The 19077-nt window shown below is 40.1% G+C and overlaps 1 protein-coding gene and 1 long non-coding RNA gene across 3 annotated transcripts in view; one reads left to right on the top strand and one right to left on the bottom strand.

Moving 5' to 3' along the window:
- LOC132016003 (uncharacterized) overlaps positions 1–13767 on the bottom strand; it is a 75184-nt gene extending 61417 nt beyond the window's left edge. The window contains exon 1 of the long non-coding RNA XR_009403858.1: positions 13489–13767. This is a non-coding gene — a long non-coding RNA (uncharacterized LOC132016003). The remainder of the gene's footprint in view (positions 1–13488) is intronic.
- Positions 13768–13927: 160 nt separating this feature from the next.
- PTPN12 (protein tyrosine phosphatase non-receptor type 12) overlaps positions 13928–19077 on the top strand; it is a 93162-nt gene continuing 88012 nt past the window's right edge. The window contains exon 1 of one of the 2 annotated variants that reach the window (XM_059396971.1): positions 13928–14497. In XM_059396971.1, coding sequence (XP_059252954.1) covers positions 14399–14497 — 99 coding nt within the window. In that variant the 5' untranslated portion in view covers positions 13928–14398. The remainder of the gene's footprint in view (positions 14498–19077) is intronic. The other variant, XM_059396970.1, reaches the window with a different exon arrangement.

Raw genomic sequence — 19077 nt, 5'->3', positions numbered from 1 at the left:
TTTTTAAAAAAACTCTGCCACAAAAAAGAGTATAATTTTTATAAAAGATTCTATGTATTTGTCAGAGAGAAAGAGAGCTCGCGTACACAAACAGGGGGAGCGGCAGGCAGAAGGAGAAGCCGGCTCCCCACTGAGCCAGGAGCCCAATGCAGGGCTCCATCCCAGGACCCTGGGATCATGACCTGAGTCAAAGGCAGATGCTTAACCAACTGAGCCACCCAAGTGTTCCAAAAAGAATATTACTTTCTTAAGTAAAACATTTTATTTTGGGTATTTCTTTGATACTTTAAGTTCAAGGTAATGAATATCAGTTTACTGTCTGAGGTTTTCTAAGTGTAGTAATTTAGTAGATTGTGCTGCAATTGTTTAAAGACTAGAACCTACAAAGTTGAGTATTTTAAGCTCTGAGATTGCAGATCATCTCTTATAATTTGTTTTGTTCTCTTAAAGCTGGAGAATAATTACTTAAAGGCTCAGTTTGGCTGACCCCAGTACACTAAAGTTTTATATTTAATGTCCAAATTTTTCCCATGAAAATGTCAGGAAAGTATTTATGAATGAAATAATTTCTTAGGTTTACTTCAAAATAATCCTGTGGGGAGACAGAATTGAAGGGATTTAGATGAAAGAAGACTAGCCCTATGTTGATCATTGTTAAAGCTGATTAATGAAGAATGGTGATTCACTTCACTATTCTCTTTACTTCTGTATAAATTTACAATTTTTCATAATAATAAAGTTTTAAAAATCCAGGGCCTGATAATTCATTCAATACTTGGGCCAAACTTTTACTGGGCACTTGGGAAAGATTTATTAGCTATAAAGATAACACACATTAAGGAGCTCATATCCTAGATATATAAACAAACAATTATAAAGCAATGTAAGGTTTATGGTATTGTGCTAAATGTATAAAGTGCTATACGAGCAAAGGAAGAGTGACTGATTGGTGAAATCCCAGAATCTTCCCAGAGAACTAATGTTCAGACTGGGCCGTGAAGATTAAATAGGCTTTTTCTCAAACAAAAGGAAGGCAGAAAGGCTCCATAGAGAAGGCAACCTAACTCTGGAAATGGATCATATTCAGGCATTCAGAGGAATACAGAAGACAACAAAAGAAATAAAAAGGTGTCAGATAGTAAATAATATTTGTATTTTTACTGCTGGTACCTAAAACAATGACTAACAATATACTGAGAGATCAGAAATTATCCTATTGAATAAAGTTAATGTCTGAAAGAGCGATAGGAAAAACAGAGCAGAGAAAACCCAAAAGGAGACAGCCTATAGAATGGGAAAAAAATATTTACAAATCATCTAACCGGTAAGGGTTTAGTTATCCCAAATATATAAAGAACTCTTACAGTTCAACAACAAAAAGACAAAGAATCTAGCTAAAAAATTGGCAAAGAACTTGAATAGACAATACTCCAATAAAGATACAGAAATAACCACCAAGCATACAGAACAATGCTCAACATCGTAATAATTGGGAAAATGAATTCAAAACCAAAATGCAATTCAAACCCATAAGGATGGCTAAAGATTAAAAAAAAAACAAAACAAAACTTTTTTTTAAGGAAAATAACAAGTGTTGGCAAGGATATGGAGAAATTAGGACACTGTGCATTGCTAGTAAGAATGTAAAATGGTGCAACCACTGGGCAAAACAGTGTGGTGCTTCCTTACAAAGTTAAACACAGAATTACCATACAACCTAGTGATAGTGCTCGAAATACATGTACTTGTATGTTCACAGTAGCACTATTCACAAAGCCGAAAGACAGAAACAATGTCCATCAATGAACAGATAAACAAAATGTGGTTTATACATGAAATGGAACATTATTCAGCCGTAAACAGGAAAGAAAATCTCATCACATGTTACAACATGGATAAACCTTGAGGATATTATGCTAAGGGAAATAAGTCAGTCAGAAAAAAGACAAATACGGTAGAATTCCACTTATTTGAGGTATCTAAAGTAAGCAAATGCATACATACAGAAAGTAGAATGGTGACTATCTGGGGCCATGAATAAGGCAAATAGGACTGTTGTTATTAATACAGTTTTGAAAGATGAAAAGATTCTAGAGATCTGTTTCACAAAAAGGTGAATATACTCAACACCACTGAACTGCACATTTTTAAAGAGTTAAGATAGTAAATTTTTTAAAAAGATGATTTATTTGAGAGAGAGAGAGTGTGTGTGTATGCATACAGAAGTAGGGGGAGAGGTAGAAGGAGGAACAGATTACCTGCTGAGATGGAGCCTAACTTGTGGCCTCATCTCAGGACCCTGAGATCATGATCTGAGCTGAAGTCAGATACCCAACTGAATGAACCACTCAGGGACCTTAGATAGTAAATTTTATGTCACTTTTTTTTTAACCACAGTCTTTTTTTTTTTTTTTTTTTTTTTTAACAAGGCAAGACACCATTCAATGTAACACTGGACATTGCAGCAATAAAAATTCTAAATCCAAGATAATAGTTATTTCTGGGGAGGGAGGAAAGGGAAGGACTACAAAGTCATCTCAATTCTATAAGGAATGTTTTGTTATCTAAATAAAATCCGAAGCAAATATGATAAGATATTAGAATTTGAGATTTAAAAAAAAAAACTTAAAAACTCCATTAAATGAATGAAACCAGGTACAAGGGGTCACGACTGTATGATTCCACTTAATTGAAATATCCAGAATAAGTAAATCCACAGAGAAAAAGCACAGATTGGTGCCTGTCAGGAGCTGGGGGGAAATGGAGGGGTAGGAAGTAATTGCTTAATGGATATAGGGTTTCCTTTTAGGTCATGAAAGTAGTTTAGAAAAATAGAGGTGGTAGTTACTAAACTTATGAATGTACTAAATGCCATTGACTCGTTCACTTTAAAATGAACCTCACACTAAAATAAAGTCACCTCACACTAAAAATAAAACTAAGTAAGGGGAGAAATTCAAGAAAGGAAGGAAGGATATTTGTCGATAAGAGTTAGATGCTCCACATGAGTTGAGCAGTAGATCATTCATCTAGCAAGTAGGAAGTCCATTTAAGAGAAGTGTGCCAGTAGTCAGACTGTTAACAGATCACGATAGATGGGCCAGGGCTCATGGGAGTCTTGAGCATTTTGTAGAATAAAGGGAGCCTGTAGAGAAGAAAAGGCTGAACACAGATAAAGGAGAGGAGAACTTTGTACAGCAGAACTAGAAAGAGATAAAAGAGGGCAGAGAAGGTTCGACAGGGAGAGAGATTAGCTATGGAAAGAACTGTAATAATGGAGAGAAACAAGTAAGTACAGAGTAAATTTATGATCTCTAAATTTTACTTGGAGAGCAGAGAGAGTGAGTAGATTCAAACTTGGTAACTCCTATATTTCTCTAGGAACGAGGAAGCAGGGTGTAGGGCTTGTGGAACCACGGGAGTACCAAGAATGAGTAAGAGAATTGCCTGAAAGGAAGAGTTAATGACTATTCTTCTGAAGCTATTCCAAAAAAATAGAAAAGGAAGGAAAACTTCCAAATTCATTCTATGAGACCAGCATTACTCTGATACCAAAACCAGATAGACGCTACAAAGAGAGAGGGAGAGAGAGAGAAAAAAAGAGAGAAATACAGGCCAATATCTCTAATGAATGTAGATGCAAAAATTCTTTTTTTTTTTTTTAAAGATTTTATTTATTTTATTTGACAGAGAGAGAGATCACAAGTAGGCAGAGAGGCAGGCAGAGACAGAGGGGAAAGCAGGCTCCCTGCTGAGCAGAGGGCCCGATGCAGGGCTCGATCCCAGGACACTGAGATCATGACCTGAGCCGAAGGCAGCGGCCTAATCCACTGAGCCACCCAGGCGCCCCGCAAAAATCCTTTTTTTTAAAAGATTTTATTTACTTATTTGACAGACAGAGATCACAAGTAGTCAGAGAGTCAGGCAGAGAGAGAGAGAGAGAGGAGGAAGCAGGCTTCCTGCCTAGCAGAAAGCCCAATGTGGGGCTCGATCCCAGGACCCTGAGACCATGACCTGAGCCGAAGGCAGAGGCTTTCACCCACTGAGCCACCCAGGCACTCCAGATGCAAAAATCCTTAACAAAATACTAGAAAATCAAATCCAACAATACTTTAAAATAATCATTCACAGAGTACTTTGCTGGCTCAGTTGGAGAAGTATACAATTCTTGATCTTGGAGCCTGGGATTGAGCCCCACGTTGGGTGTAGAGATTACTTAATAAATAAGTAGGGGCACCTGGGTGGCTTAGCCGGCTGAGCATCCAACTACTCATTTCAGCTCAGGTCTTAACCTCAGGGTTTTGAGTTTAAGCCTTACTACATTGGGCTCCAACATGGGCATGAAACGTACTTAAGAAAAATAAAATTAAATTAAATTAAAAATAAACTTCTTTAAAAATTCAAGTCGGATTTGTTACAATAAAGTGGGATTTATTCCTGGCTTGCAAAAATGAAGAGTTAATGACTATTAATGACTATTATATTCACAAATAAATCAATGTGGTACATGACATCAATGAGAGAAAGGATAAGAACCATATGATCATTTCAACAGATGCAGAAAAAGCACTGGACAAAGTACAACATCCATTCACGATAAAAATTCTCAACAAAATAAGTTTAGAGGGAATATACCTTAACATGATAAAGGCCATATATGAAAATCCCACAGGTAACATCACCTTCAATGGTGAAAACTGAAAGCCTTTCCCCTAAGGTCAAGAACAAGACAAGGATGTGCACTCTCACCACTTTTACTCAACAGAGTACTGGAATTCCTAGCCACAGCAATCAGATAAGAAAAAGGAATAAAAAGCATCCAGACTGGTAAGGAAGAAGTAAAACTTTCACTATTTGCCGATGACATGATACTCTACATAGAAAGCCCAACAGACTACACCAAAAAACATGGAAATCATTTTGCAGGATACAAATTCAATCTACAGAAATCTGTTATATTCCTATACAGCAATAATGAAGCAGCACAGATAGAAATTAAGAAAACAATCTCATTTACAGTTGGGATCACAATTTACAATTGCACCAAAAATAGTAAGATACCTAGGAATAAACCTAACCAAAAAAAGACCTGTACTCTGAAAACTATAAAACAATGACAAAAGAAATTGAAGATGACACAAAGAAATGGAAAGATATTCCATGCTAAAGGATTGGAACAACAAATATTGCTAAAATGTCTACACTCCAAAGTACTCTACACATTTAACACAATTCCTATCAAAAAACTAACAGCAGGGCACCTGGGTGCTCAATTGTTAGGTGTCCAACTCTGGATTTTGGCTCAGGTCATGATCTCAGCATCATGGGATTGACCCCTCTGTCAGGCTCCAGGCTTGGTGCAGAGTCTGCTCAAAATTCTCTTCTTCTCCCTCTGCCCCTGCCCAACTCGAGCACTCTCTCTCCTCCCTCCTTCTCTCGCAAGCAAATAAATAAATAAAGTCTTAAAAAGAAAACCAATAGGATTTTTTTTTTTTACATAACTAGAACAAATAATCCTAAAATCTATATGGAACCACAAAAGACCCTGAATAGCAGAAGCAATCTTGAAAAAGAAAAGAAAAGCTGGAGGCATCATGATTCCAGATCTCAAGTTATATTACAAGCTGTAGTAATCAAAATGTATGGCAACTGGCACAAAAAGACACATAGATCAATAGAACAGGATAGAAAATGCAGAAACAAACCCATGATGATATGGTCAATTAACCTTTACCAAGAAGGTAAGGATATGCAACTGGAAAAAAGATAGTCTCTTCAACAAATGGTGTTGGGAAAAAGGGACAACTATATGCTTAAGGATGAAACTGGACCACTTTCCTACACCATACATAAAAATAAACTCAAAATGGATCAAGGACCCTAAATGTGGGATGTGAAACCACATAACTTTTAGAAAAGAGCATGGATGGTAACTTCTCTCACATCAGCAATAGCAACATCTTTCTAGATATGGCTCCTGCAGCAAGGGAAGCAAAAATAAAAATAAACTTTGGGGACTACATCAAAATAAAAAGTGTCTTCACAGCAAAGGAAATAATGAACGAAACTAAAAGACAACCTACTGAATGGAGGAAATATTAGCACATAACATATCCAGTTAAGAGTTAGTATCCAAAACATATAAAGAAATGATACAACTCAACACCCAAAAAAACAAATAATCCAATTAAAAAATTGTTAGAAGATATGAACAGACATTTCTCCAAAGAAGACATCCAGATGGCCAACAGACACATGAAACAATGCTCCACATCACTCATGATCAGGGAAATACAAATCAAACCCACAATGAGATACCACCTCACGCCAGTCAGAATGGCTAAAATCAAATACACAAGAAACAAGTGTGGATAAGGATGTGGAGAGCAAAGAGCCCTCGTGCACTGTTGGTGGGAATGCAAACTGATGCAACTCTAAGAAAAACAGTATGAAGATTTCTCAAAAAACTAAAAATAGGGGCACCTGGGTGGTTCAGTCAGTTGAGTCTGTCTTAGGCTCAGGACATGATCCCAGGGTCCTGTGCCCCATGTCCGGCTCTGTTCAGCAGGGAATCTGCTCCTCCCTCTGCTCCTGCCCCCACTCGTTCTCTCCCTCTCTCTCTCAATCATTCTCTCTCTCAAATAAATTAATAAAATCTTTTAAAAAATTAAAAGTAGAATTACCATATGACACACTAATTCTACACTGAGAATACCCAAAGAATACGAAAACACTAGTTTGAAAATGTATGCACCCCTATGTTCATAGCAGCATTATTTGCAATAGCCAAATTATGGAAGCAGCCCTAGTGTTCATCGACTGATGAATGGATAAAGAAAAAAAATGGCATATATATAAATAGGTATATATGTATATATTACTCAGCCACTAAAAAGAATGAAATCTTGCCATATAAGTCAGTCAGAGAAAAACAAGTGCCAATTGACTTCACTCATATGTGGATTTTAGAAAGAAAACAATCAAATTAAAAAACAAGGGAGGGGAGCCTGCGGCCCAGGTCATGATCTCAGGGTCCTGGGACTGAGCCCCACATCAGGCTTTCTGCTCAGCAGGTAGCCTGCTTCCCCTCTCTTTCTGCCTGCCTCGCTGCCTGCTTGTGATCTCTCTCTGTGTCAAATAAATCAATAGAATCTTAAAAAAAAACAAAACCCGGGAAACCAAAAAACAGACTCTAAACTATAGAGAACAAAGCGATGGTTACCAGAGAGGAGGTGGGCAGGGCAATATGGGAAACAGGTAAAGGAGATTAAGAATACACTTTTCATGATAAGCCCTGAATATTGTACAGATTTGTTGCATTACTATAGTGTACATGTGAAACTAATATAACACTGTATGTTAACTATAGGGGAATTAAAAAACCAAAAAAACCACAGCTGCCCTGTTACCCCTTCCTTCAGCCCCTAGTAATCACCATTCCACTTAATATTTCTATGAATTTGAATGTTTCAATTACCTTACATAAATGGAATCACAATTTATGTTTTTTCTAATTTCACTGAGAAATAATTGGCATACATCTCTATATAAGTTTAATGCATACATCATGATGAGCTGATTTATATATATTGTGAAATGATTACCATAATAAGTTCAACTAACCTTCATTACCTCATGTAAGATAAGAAAAATAAAAGCTTTCTCCTTGGGAAATGAACTCCCAGGATTTACACTCTTAACTTTCCTATATATTATACAGCAGTTTAACTATAATTATCATGTTGCATATCACATCCCTCATACTTATTTAATCTTATTAAGTGGAAGTTTGTACTCTTTGATCATCCCCATCCAAATCCCTTTTTCCCTCACCATCTGCCTCTAGTAACCAAAAGTCTGATCCTTTTTTCTATGGGCTTGGTTTCTTTTTTTCTTTTTTAAAGTCTACATATAAGTGAGACCGTTCAGTATTTGTCTCTGTCTACAATTTATCTTTAATCTAAAATATTAGCAATCACTGAACTGAAGGAATTTTTGCTTGTTTTGTTTTGGGGCTTTCTGTTGATAATTGGGTCTTAGTCCAATCAATACACTGGATGGACTTTATATGGTACAATCATATTTCACAGCCCTTGTAAATGATCCATTCCTGAATACAGAAAGTAAATGTCATTATGTTGAAGGATCACTAATTAGATGCTAAGATACTTCCTAACTTTGAAATTTTTTATAAAATTTTAATTTTTCTTTGAATGTTAAATGAAACCATATAAGAAATATGAGATAAAAAAGTTAAGAAGGTAGATTTAATTACTGCATTCACCTGCAGTTAGTATATATTATGACATTATTTGACCTTTGTTATATAACACTGGAAAATTTTCATTGAGTAGAGAGTCACTTGGATTTTGGTTCCAGTTCTGCCATCTATATGACCTTGGGCAGATCATTTAATTCTTTTAAGCTTGGCATTATTATTCCCAGTAGCATTCTAATGCATAAAGAAAGAAGGAGATAATCATACTTGACTTACCTACTTTAGGACAGAGTTGAGAATAAATGGGGAGGATTATGTCAAAAGGCTCTGAAATATTAGTTTTAGGAATACATATTAAATATTAAAGAAATATCATCCTTTCCAAACTTCTCTCCATTTTTATGTCTTCTAAAACTGTTATGCCATACTAGACTAAAAAGTTATACTGTTACTTTCCCCGGTTCCCCATCTATGGGACTACATACCTCAAAAATAAACTCACAGACTAAAAATGGTCAACAGCTTTTTTGCTGTGAACAGGTCTAGGAATGAGGGAGTAAGGGATACCAAGAATAAATTAGAAAAGAATTTTCCTCCCTTCTTTCTTATTTACTCTCCCATAACTTCCTAGTTAGGAGTACTTTAGTACAGACGACTGAGGGATGTTTCTAATGACAACTTAATATTAGAAGTGCTACTTTGGGAGAATCTCAGGAATGATGTGAATCCTCATCTGTAGTTTCACTTAAATGACACCAGGTATTGAAGCATTGTGACTCAGTGGTTTATGCAATAAGCTGGAAACTCAGGACCTATGGGTTCTGGATACGTGTCTGACTTTTTTTTTTTTTTTCAACTGAGCTAGTCATGTCCACTCCCATGTTTTATTTAGTTTTTCATCTATTAATGAGGACAATGATGCCAAATTACCTCCCAGAGTTGTTAAAAAGAACAAAACAGAACTCACAAAGAGCTGTAAGGCCACACAAGCTATAACAAAGGTAGTTTTCATGAGAAAATAGTAGTAAAAATACTCTAAAAGTTAGAATTTCTACACAGACATAAAGCATTACTTTTACCTGAGTAAGAGGGGAAAGGGATATCGTGAATATTAAACAGGTAGATAATTCTGAAACCCGTTCTGAATTATTGGTTTCAAACTCTCACTCCAACCCTCACAAATGTACTAAGAAGATAAATTTTGAAACTGGTATTTTGGCTTTCTTTTCATCCCTCAGGTCTTTACCCAGAGTGAAGGTGGCTAGTGAGTAGGGCAAGAGCCTAAAGAAGAGACAGGAAGTTAAAAAAAAGTAAAAGGTCCAGAAAGCATTCATTGCTTGTTTGTTTAACTGGTTCTTATTTTGTGTTTTCTGGGAGCAAGGGTGATGTCTGTTACATTAATTCTGCAACACACTTTCCTGGAAGACGAAACCAAGGCTTGAGCTGAAGTGACACACCGGGCAAGAAATGGAGTGGGCGTTTGAAACTTCCTCTCTCTTACTTCAGAGCCCAGGCTCTTTATTCTTGCCCTATTCTGTTTCAGGAAAAGCGAACTTACTTATGGAATAAATGCCAACCAAACCTGTCCTGAAAAGTCCTCGTCAGTCAAGTTGTCCCAGGGAATCGCCCCATCTCTCTCATGGCTGCAAGGGTCATATCGTGACATCTCTACCTATCTCTACATGCTTGCTTAATGTCCCTTTTGTGACTAACCAGATTCTGTATAATTTCTCTTCTTACAAGGCCTGCTCTACCTAATTGCATCCCATGTCATTCAGCTTCTGCCCTTGCTGTTTAATGGCTTATTCTCCCTAGGTTTCTAAGTTTAGATTCTGAACAGTGAGAACTAACCAGATCACAGGTTGCTGCTGGCCAGTTTACATGGATTGGTTAATGTGGGTCAAGTGCAGCTGTGGCTGAGAATGAGGTGGTCGGTTCTTGAGAACTGTGTGTTAAAAAGGTCGGCATTCCGAAACTTAGCCTGGGCCATTTAAAAAAAATCTCCTAAGTAAGATCTGCTTCCATTTTCTTCATTTGGGTGTTTTTATTAAAGATACTGTCATTCTTCCTATCACCTAGATTGAAGTCTAAAAAAATCTGAACAGATTTAATTTTGTTGGAAAAGTAATGCATACACAGAAAGGTATTTAGAATATAAAAGGGTATACACATTGGAAACGGTCTCCTTTCTACCCAAGATTGTCAAGGACTTCCTAAAGGCAAATACAGCTAACAGTTTTTGAAATATCCTTCAGAAAAACTCTGTGTTCAAGCATTTTATCCACATTCCATTTTACATAAAAGTAAGAATACCATAAACACAATGCCTAGCTTTTCTCATTCAGTAAGTAGATCTTGGGACGTATTCCACATCAATATAGATTTTTTTTTTTTTTTTCAGATTTTGAATGGCTTCAAAAATTAATTAGGGGCATCTGGGTGGCTCAGTCAGTTAAGTGGCTGCCTTTGGATCAGGTCATGATCCCAGGGTCCTGGGACTGAGCCCTGTATTGGGTGCCCTGCTCAGTGGGGGTCCTGCTTCTCCCTCTCCCTCTGCCTGTGGCTCCCCCTGCTTGTGCTCCTTCTCTCTCTCTCTGTCAAACAAATAAATAATAAAAACTTTTTTTAGAAAACCTTAATTATAGGTGTGTGATTTTGTTTTTTAACGAGTGCCTTTTGATATGCAAACACGTTGTTTCTACTCTTGCCATTACAAATAAGGCTGCAATAAACATATATGTTTGCATATACAGTTGTAAATAATATCTATAAAATTTTCAGCCAAAACACGCATGATGTTTCCATTTTTGTACATTTATGGCCAGACTCCTTCCAACAGATTTCTCTCACCATTTGTTCATGAAAGTTCCCATTTGCCCAAACCAAGCATAGCCCTGTGTTCTGTCAAACTTTCTGATCTCTTCCAATCTGGTAATTTCAGTCCTTTTTAATTCTACCTTCTTTCTTGTCCACTAGGTCAGTCAGTCAGTCACCTAGTTCTGTAAGTTCTTTCCCTGTCTATCTATCTATCTATCTATGTCTTTGTAATTGCAGAGCTATGACCTTAGTTATAGCTTTTGTTGCTTCATATATTGGCTCCTCATACCTCTTTCCATTCTCTCCCCTTATTAAGTCACAATTTATCCAAAAATGCCAGATTATTATTTTCCTAATTTTTCCTTCTATTCTCAAAAATCTTTGGTGGCTTCCACTGACAATATGAAGTCCAAATCATTAAACAGGCATTCATTCATTCATTCATTTTTTAAAGACTGTATTTATTTATTTGATAGAGAAAGACACAGGGAGAAAGGGAACACAAGCAGGGGTAGTAGGAGAGTGAGAAGCAGGCTTCTTGGGATCACAACCTAAGCGGAAAGCAGCCACTTAACAACTGAGCCACCCAGGTACCCCTAACCAGGCATTTAATGCTCTCCAGAGTCCAATCCCTATCTACTTTAGTATCTTCACACACATATAAAAGTTCTGATTCAAACTTCTGCTTTGCTGTCTTCATGTTTTTTGTTTCAACACTTCTTTTACCTGGGAGTTCTTTCTGTTCAAACCCAATTTCACATGTCCTTCATGGTCCCCTGTGACCACAGTATGTGCTAACCAGTTCACAATTCTCTCTTCTCGGAATTGTTAAACCACTCAACATCTGTATCACTCATTTGGTATTTAGTAACTCACAATATAACTAAGTCTATTGTTTTCCTGTCTCCTGAACCAGGCTATAAACTGTAAGAAGCCATCCCTAAAACATTTTTGTATTGCTCTCACACACACAGCACAACCCCTCATATTTTGAGGTGCTCAAAAATTATCTGTTGGTCGAAATGTTACCTAAGTATACTAAAATGAGGAAAGCATTGGCAAAAGAGTTGTAATACATAAGGATACTTTACATTTGTTTTCCCTAACCTTTATCAGATGCCAAAGGTAGCTGTTAAGAACTCAAAAAACCTTCATGTTTTATAAGAAACAGAGGGAAAATTACCAGTAAGAGGAAAAGTAAAAATACGCCAAAAACACTAGCTAGAATGAGACTCAATAACTCAAAACAAGTAACTCTTTCCATCAGACTGTCCCGACTGTTAGACAACTTGTCTAGCATACAGTCTTTATCACCCTCTGGTTTGTTCAATCTTTTGAGATATCAAAAGTACAGGCACTCCTGATCATCTGTCCATTTTGTTGCTTAGAGTCTAATTTCTTCCCGAGTTCCAGGGGAAAAGGGTTACCTATAGTGAGCTGTCTTAGTAGGTGAGTAAGCCCAGATCCTGACCTTTTCTTATATCCAGTGAAAACTGAGTCTCAGTATCTGATTAAAGTAAAATACTCCAGACCCTGTCTTCAAATAAAGCTTACTTTAGAAACTGAACTATTCCTCTAAGTGAATTTTTAAATACAGAACAAAACTGTATCTTTTTATATGCACGTACAACATATAAATGCATACGATTTAGAAGGGCACATTTGGAAATGCATATTTCAAAATATGCATTTTGGAATGGGGCACTGGATCGGTACACATTAGTTATTATTTTAAAGAGAAATATTGTTCTCTGAAACTAAGAGAAAAAAAAACTGTGTCTACCTGTTTTCGTCATGGAATTTATCATTAAATTTCATAGTGGTTCTAAACATTCATTTGGGAAGAGGGGGCTAGCACTATATGGTTCCTATTTAACCAAATTCCCTAAGCTTATCCGTAAAAAATGTTTTCTGCGGGTATAGGGACTAAAAGAATTCCACGGATCAAATCCTTCACTTCTGCCACATTACGACATGTTTATCTTCCTAAGTAAGAGGCAATATAAAGTGTTGTACTGAAAGCAACAAGATTTGAGTTCTAGTTTTGGCATTGCTATGAATATGCTGAGGGGACTAGACAAATTGTTTTCTTTGTAAAATAGTGAATTAGACTAAAACAGATATTCTCTGATTACTACAAGACTTGCCAAGATGTATAAAGATTTATACATTCTATGGAGAAACGTCTCCTAACCACTTTTGAAGGGCTGCGAATCTAAGCGCAGGACCACAAATTCCCTTTCATTCAGCAAACACTGAGCCCTCGCCTCCTGCGTGGTAGGTGTTAGGATGGACTCCAAATCTCAGGTGCTCACTCGTCAGGGTTTCGACGGATTTGCAAAGTCCTTTCACTCAAGAAACGTTTCATTTCTCTCGGTCTTAGCCATTCCCTAAAGTGGCAAGGTGTAACCGCCGTCAACAGTCACCAAACCACTAGTAAGATGAAGACATACCTGCTGTGAACGCGGAGGTGACACTACAGTTCCCAGCATGCCTCTCCATCCCACCGCCGCCCTCTCCAGCCCCCACTCCTGGATTCCCGCGGGCGGGGACTTGTAGTCCCAGCCCACAGCCGTGGGCGGGGCGGAAGCACTCTAAAAATACGCTTTTCCCACTAGTAGGCCTGGAGCCCGCAAGTTCCAACTAAAATCTTATGCGACTGACTAGGGTTTACCCTGCTCAGAGGCAAATTCCCTCCTTCCAGACTTCCTCAAATTTACATACAGCTCGACCGAGACCACGCCCCGGAAGTAGAGTCAAGTCTCCCAGCCGACAATTAAGAGTCTTCCAGCCACTCCGAGAGGGGCTGGAACCAGCGGGGCGGGCTTGGGGGAGTGGTCCAGAGGCGAGGTGGACGGGGGCGGATCGGGCGTCCCAGCGCCTGGGGCGGAGCCACAGCACGGGGCCGCGCGTCTGGGTGGCGGCGGGGCCGCGCCCGTGGGGAGAGGCGGCTGCGGCTGCTAGGAGGGAGGGGGGTGAAGGAGGAACCGGGAAGGGGGGGCAGGGCGAGCGGAGAGCCTTGTTCCTGAGGCGGTGGCGGCGTCTCCAACGAAAGAGGAGGAGGGCGGGGAAGGAGGATGGAGCAAGCTGGGGGTTGGGGCTGGCGCTAGCCGCAGCGGCTCGCCTCGTACTGTGGGAGAACGGCGGCTGCTCCTGGAAGTTGTGGGGTCGGGAGCCGGGCTGGGGCCACCGCTGCCGCCGCCTTAGGCGGTGGGGAGGAGCAGGGAGCGGCGAGGCTTGGCGGGGGTCGAGAGGGAGGGGAAGGGCTGGGGAAGCGAGCTGGGGAAGACTGAGCGGGCTCTGCGCCGGGCGGGCGGGCGGCGGCGGGGGGGCCAGCCACCGCAGCCGGGGGGACGCGGGAGGATGGAGCAAGTGGAGATCCTGAGGAAATTTATCCAGAGGGTCCAGGCCATGAAGAGTCCGGACCACAATGGGGAGGACAACTTCGCCCGGGACTTCATGGTGAGTCGTTCCCCTTGCTGTCGCCTGCTCTCGCCGGCACCGGAGCCCACCACCGCCGCGCCCGGCCGGCCCGGGCCGCCAGCGCTTTGTGTGCGGCTGCGAGGAGAGGGGCGGAGGAGGCGCGCACCGACTCCTAGGGCCGGGTGGTCTCGGAGGCCGGCGGGAGGTGAGACTGCCTCCGTCCCTCGGCCTTCTTTCCTCCCCTCACGCTTTCGCGGCCCCGTCCGCGGGCTGCCAGGGCGCGAAGGGAGCGGCCCCGGCCGAGCCCGCACTGTGCACTGCCGCCCGCGACCACCTATTGTTTCTCGGGCCGGGAGCCGGAGGACTGAGGTGCAGACCCAGGGCTGGGGGATTCGTCTCTCCACCCCCCACTCCTCATCCAGCATGCCCCTCCTTGTAGGGTCGAGGCAAGGTGTCCGAGAGCAGATCGCGGCTGATGGAGGAACGCGGGTGTTGAGGTTAGCATTAACCGTGGGGTCCCTTTGCTCAGGCTGGTCTCAGAAGTGGGCAGGGTAGGAGTTCTGCCGTTTTGGGGTTCGCAGTTATTATCTCCAAGGCTTGGGAAAGGATTGTCCGTAGGGAATCCCGTGGCTTGCCCAGTTCCATTTGCCCTCGTCCCATCTCTTGTCTCTTGAGACTCAGGTTTGAGATGGCGTTGGAGTCATGGTGACTTTAGGTTAGAGGGGTAAGTAGTGTGTGTGTGAAGGGGTTGGTTATCCTGAAGGAAGCCTACTTCGGACTCCCTAGGGGATATTGTGGAAGGCGGAGGGGATGTGACTATCACTTCCTATCCGGGGTGGGGGTGGGGAACTTGGGAACAATAGTCCTGGTGGGGCGGAGGCAACGAAACGGGCCGAAGCCCTGAACCGGGAGATAACCTTCTCAGCCCCCCCGCCCCCCCTTTCCGCCCTCTACTTGGGCAGGCAGGCTGTAGGGGAGGTTAACAGTCTTGTTCGTGAAATTGCTCTAGATACATCACTTATGAGGGGGTCAGATCCAAAGGCGTGGGACCAGAAGTCGACTTCCTACATTGCCCCCCCACCTTTTATTTTTCTGCTGGACAATGTTCCCTTTAGGGTTGTTTCTCGGCTTAGGAGGCGGTGGTTGCGGCTGCTGCTCCTACGGATATTGCGCAAGACTGGGGCGTTGGAAACTCTGGAGGTCTGGGGAATGGAAAAGGAAGTGGGACTTTGGGAAGTGGTTGCTCCTTAGCCTTGGCGGGGTTTGGGAATGGGAAATAAGCTGGGGAAAATTTTGCTCCTGGACAAGATACACCTCCAAGAGTAATCACTTAACTCCGAAATTCTTGACTGTAAAAAGGACACACAGTTAATGTCTATAAAAATGAATGAGCAGCAAACATTGGCTAGTTTTTGTTTCAAAGTACAGTTTAATTGTTTACAAGGTGCAGGTGAAATGACTTTTAGCACTGAAATACTTTCTCACATTTTAAAGAGACTAGGTAGGATCTAGTAAAGTTTTAGCATTAAAATTATTAACTGCATATAAAATAGATCATTGACCTTATACAAAATTATAATATTGTTGAGCTTTTGTGATTCCTGCCTTCCTAGACCAATAATAGAGGATAGGAGTAAGATTTCAAATCTTTTGAAAGTGGAAAAATATAGATAAAACAATCTATGCCATATTTTAAACATTTTCTGTTGATATTTAGTCTATGTATTTTTGAAAAAACAATTTTTGATCTGTGGAAGGTAAAGAAAAAAGGACATTTTCTCTTCTTAATAGTGAGAATTTTTATTGTGTTGGTATCTTTTGGATAGTCACTTAACAGTAATTGGATGGAGTCCCCTTTTCGCTACTTTTAAGCAAATAGAAAATATTTACTTAGGATAGTTTAAAAGCTTAAATTTAGTTTACAGTCTTATTTTCGAAGAAGAGGTGGTGTGGTCCTTGGTCACTTCTAGTTTGCTTGCTAGTCATCTTGTTATCCCTGGGCATATCCTGTCAGGAAAGAGCATTGTTTGGTGATGAAGGCCATCAGGACAGGTGCCCAGTCTCTGAACTTCTGTACTGGGGAAGTAGCCTTGGGGTTCATGCTTTGGGGATGAATCAGGGATTCCTATTGGAGATTTCGTTTCTGAAGGACTGAAAGAGTTACTTTTTTCTTCCATAATACTTAGGGATAGCTAGGTGATTCCACATTCGAGATTTGATGACTAAGGCTATTCTTTTATAGTGCTTGCTTTTTTTATTCCATGACTTGATAAGCAATAGCTATAATTAAGACTGATAGATGGTGCTGCTTTTTTCCCTTGAGTAGAAGGCTGGAGGGAAACCATGTTCCCTCTGCCATGGAAAGAGAGTAGAAGATCAGCTAATAATTTTAAGTGTTCTGTTATTTTTAAATTGTTATGTGGATCAAAAATGCATTTTTAAATTTTAGCATTCTAGAACTGAGCCTTAGAAATAATCTAGCTACTATAATTCTATTCAATTATGAAGTACTAGTGTTCATTATTTCAAATTTGGAGATTATAGAATGATAATTAATAATGCCTTACTCTTAAGAAAGTGGGGTGGACATCCAGACTGTGTTCTTCCCATTGTTGTATCCAGCCTTCCCAGTCCCATCACCCAAAGGTGGTCTTTGTTAATGTTTTTATTTTATTTTTTTTTATTATTTATTTTTTTTAAAAGATTTTATTTATTTATCTGACAGAGATTACAAGTAGGCAGAGAGGCAGTGAGAGAAAGGAGGAAGCTGGCTCCCTCTTGAGCAGAGAGCCCAATGTGGGGCTCCATCCCAGGACCTTGGGATCATGACCTGAGCCGAAGGCAGAGGCTTTAACCCACTGAGCCACCCAGGCGCCCCTCTGTTAATGTTTTTAATGCATCTGTATGACCATGCTATATATTTCATTTTATACTGTTGGGTTTTTTCCCAACTTAACATTTTGAAAAGCGTTTTTCATTTGTAAAAATCATTTCAGTGGCTGTATAATATTTTACTTGGCAACTATTTTACAGCTTAACCATTTCCTTGTGGTTGAATGTTTAGGCAATTTATTTTCTATTACATATTATAATTCTCTATTGAACATTTATCGTAAAACTTCCTTATTTTGGATTGTTGCATAAGATATCTTCCAGTAGTGGAAGTTAAAGCATATAAACATTTAATACAGGTTTATAAATAACTTTTTGAAGAAGTTGTATCAGTTTATACAATGTCAGTAATGCATGAGTGTTCATTTAATTATCTTGATCTTTGATAATTGGATGGTTGGGAAATGGTATCTTTTATTAATTTGAATTTTTTTGATGACTAGTAAGGATAGAGAATTTTCTACTTGTCATTAGCTATTTTTCGAGTTGTCTGTTCTGGGCCTTGGTGTGTTGTGTACTCCCCAGCCCACCCCTAAAGAAGAGAAAACTGAGATACTGAGATGGTGTAAACTACAGCACCAAGATGATTCTTACATGTTGAAGGTTAAACATCTGATTTATGGCAGATCCAGAACTCAGTTTCAACTATCTTGATTTTAAGTCTTTTTTGCAAGATGGCAGACAGTGATCATGACAAGCAAATGTAGATGGTAGAGTGGTATGTATTCATGTTTGGAAAACCTGGATTTTATCCCATCTCTTTCATTGTCCAGCTGTTTGACCTTGGGCAGGCCACTTAGAAGAAAATAGGAAGAATGATTTGTCTCGCATTTTAAAGAATAAAAATGCAACATACTTCACAGGGCTGAGGTATGGGACTCATATTGATGGTCATCATCTAACACATTATTCTACTAAGGTCTGTGTAGACCTATACAGCTGATTTATGTAGTCAGTTACAGATAATTGGACATAGAAGGAAAGAGGTATCTGGGCTTTTGTTTTCAGTCATTCTCTTGTGCTTTTTAAAGCTTTATAATGTCAAGAGGCACCTGGCTGGCTAATTTGGTTAGGTGGCCAACTCTTTTTTTTTTTTTTTTTTTAAGATTTTATTTATTTTTATTTGAAAGACAGAGTTCACAAGCACGCAGAGAAGCAGGCAGAGAGAGAGGAAGGGAAGCAGGCTCCCTGCTGAGCAGAAAGCCCAGTGAGGTGCTTGATCCCAGGACCCTGGGAATACGACCTGAGCTGAAGACAGAGGCTTTAACCCACCGAGCCACCCAGGCGCCCTAGGTGGCCAACTCTTGATCTCAGTTCAGGTCTTGATGTCAAGTTCAATAGCCCCCATTCCCCCAGCTCCATGCTATTCATGGAGCTAACTTAAAAATAAGTAAGTAAATAAAGTAAGATTTATAATGTCAAAAGCATTGAAACAAGAAGTAGATTTCTTTTGATCAGACTAAAATTTATCTAATTTACTGCTTCCCTTCCTCTCTCTCTGCCTGCCTCTCTGTCTACCTGTGATCTCTGTCTGTCAAATAAATAAAAATAAAATCTTTAAAAAAGTGGGGGGGGCGCCTGGGTGGCTCAGTGGGTTAAGCCTCTGCCTTCGGCTCAGGTCATGATCTCAGGGTCCTGGGATCGAGCCCCCTATCGGGCTCTCTGCTCAGCAGGGAGCCTGCTTCCCTTCCTCTCTCTCTGCCTGCCTCTCTGTCTACCTGTGATCT

The sequence above is a fragment of the Mustela nigripes genome, chromosome 4, assembly GCF_022355385.1.
Source record: "Mustela nigripes isolate SB6536 chromosome 4, MUSNIG.SB6536, whole genome shotgun sequence".
NCBI classification, from domain to species: domain Eukaryota; kingdom Metazoa; phylum Chordata; class Mammalia; order Carnivora; family Mustelidae; genus Mustela; species Mustela nigripes.
This window is presented reverse-complemented; position numbering and strand designations above follow the sequence as displayed.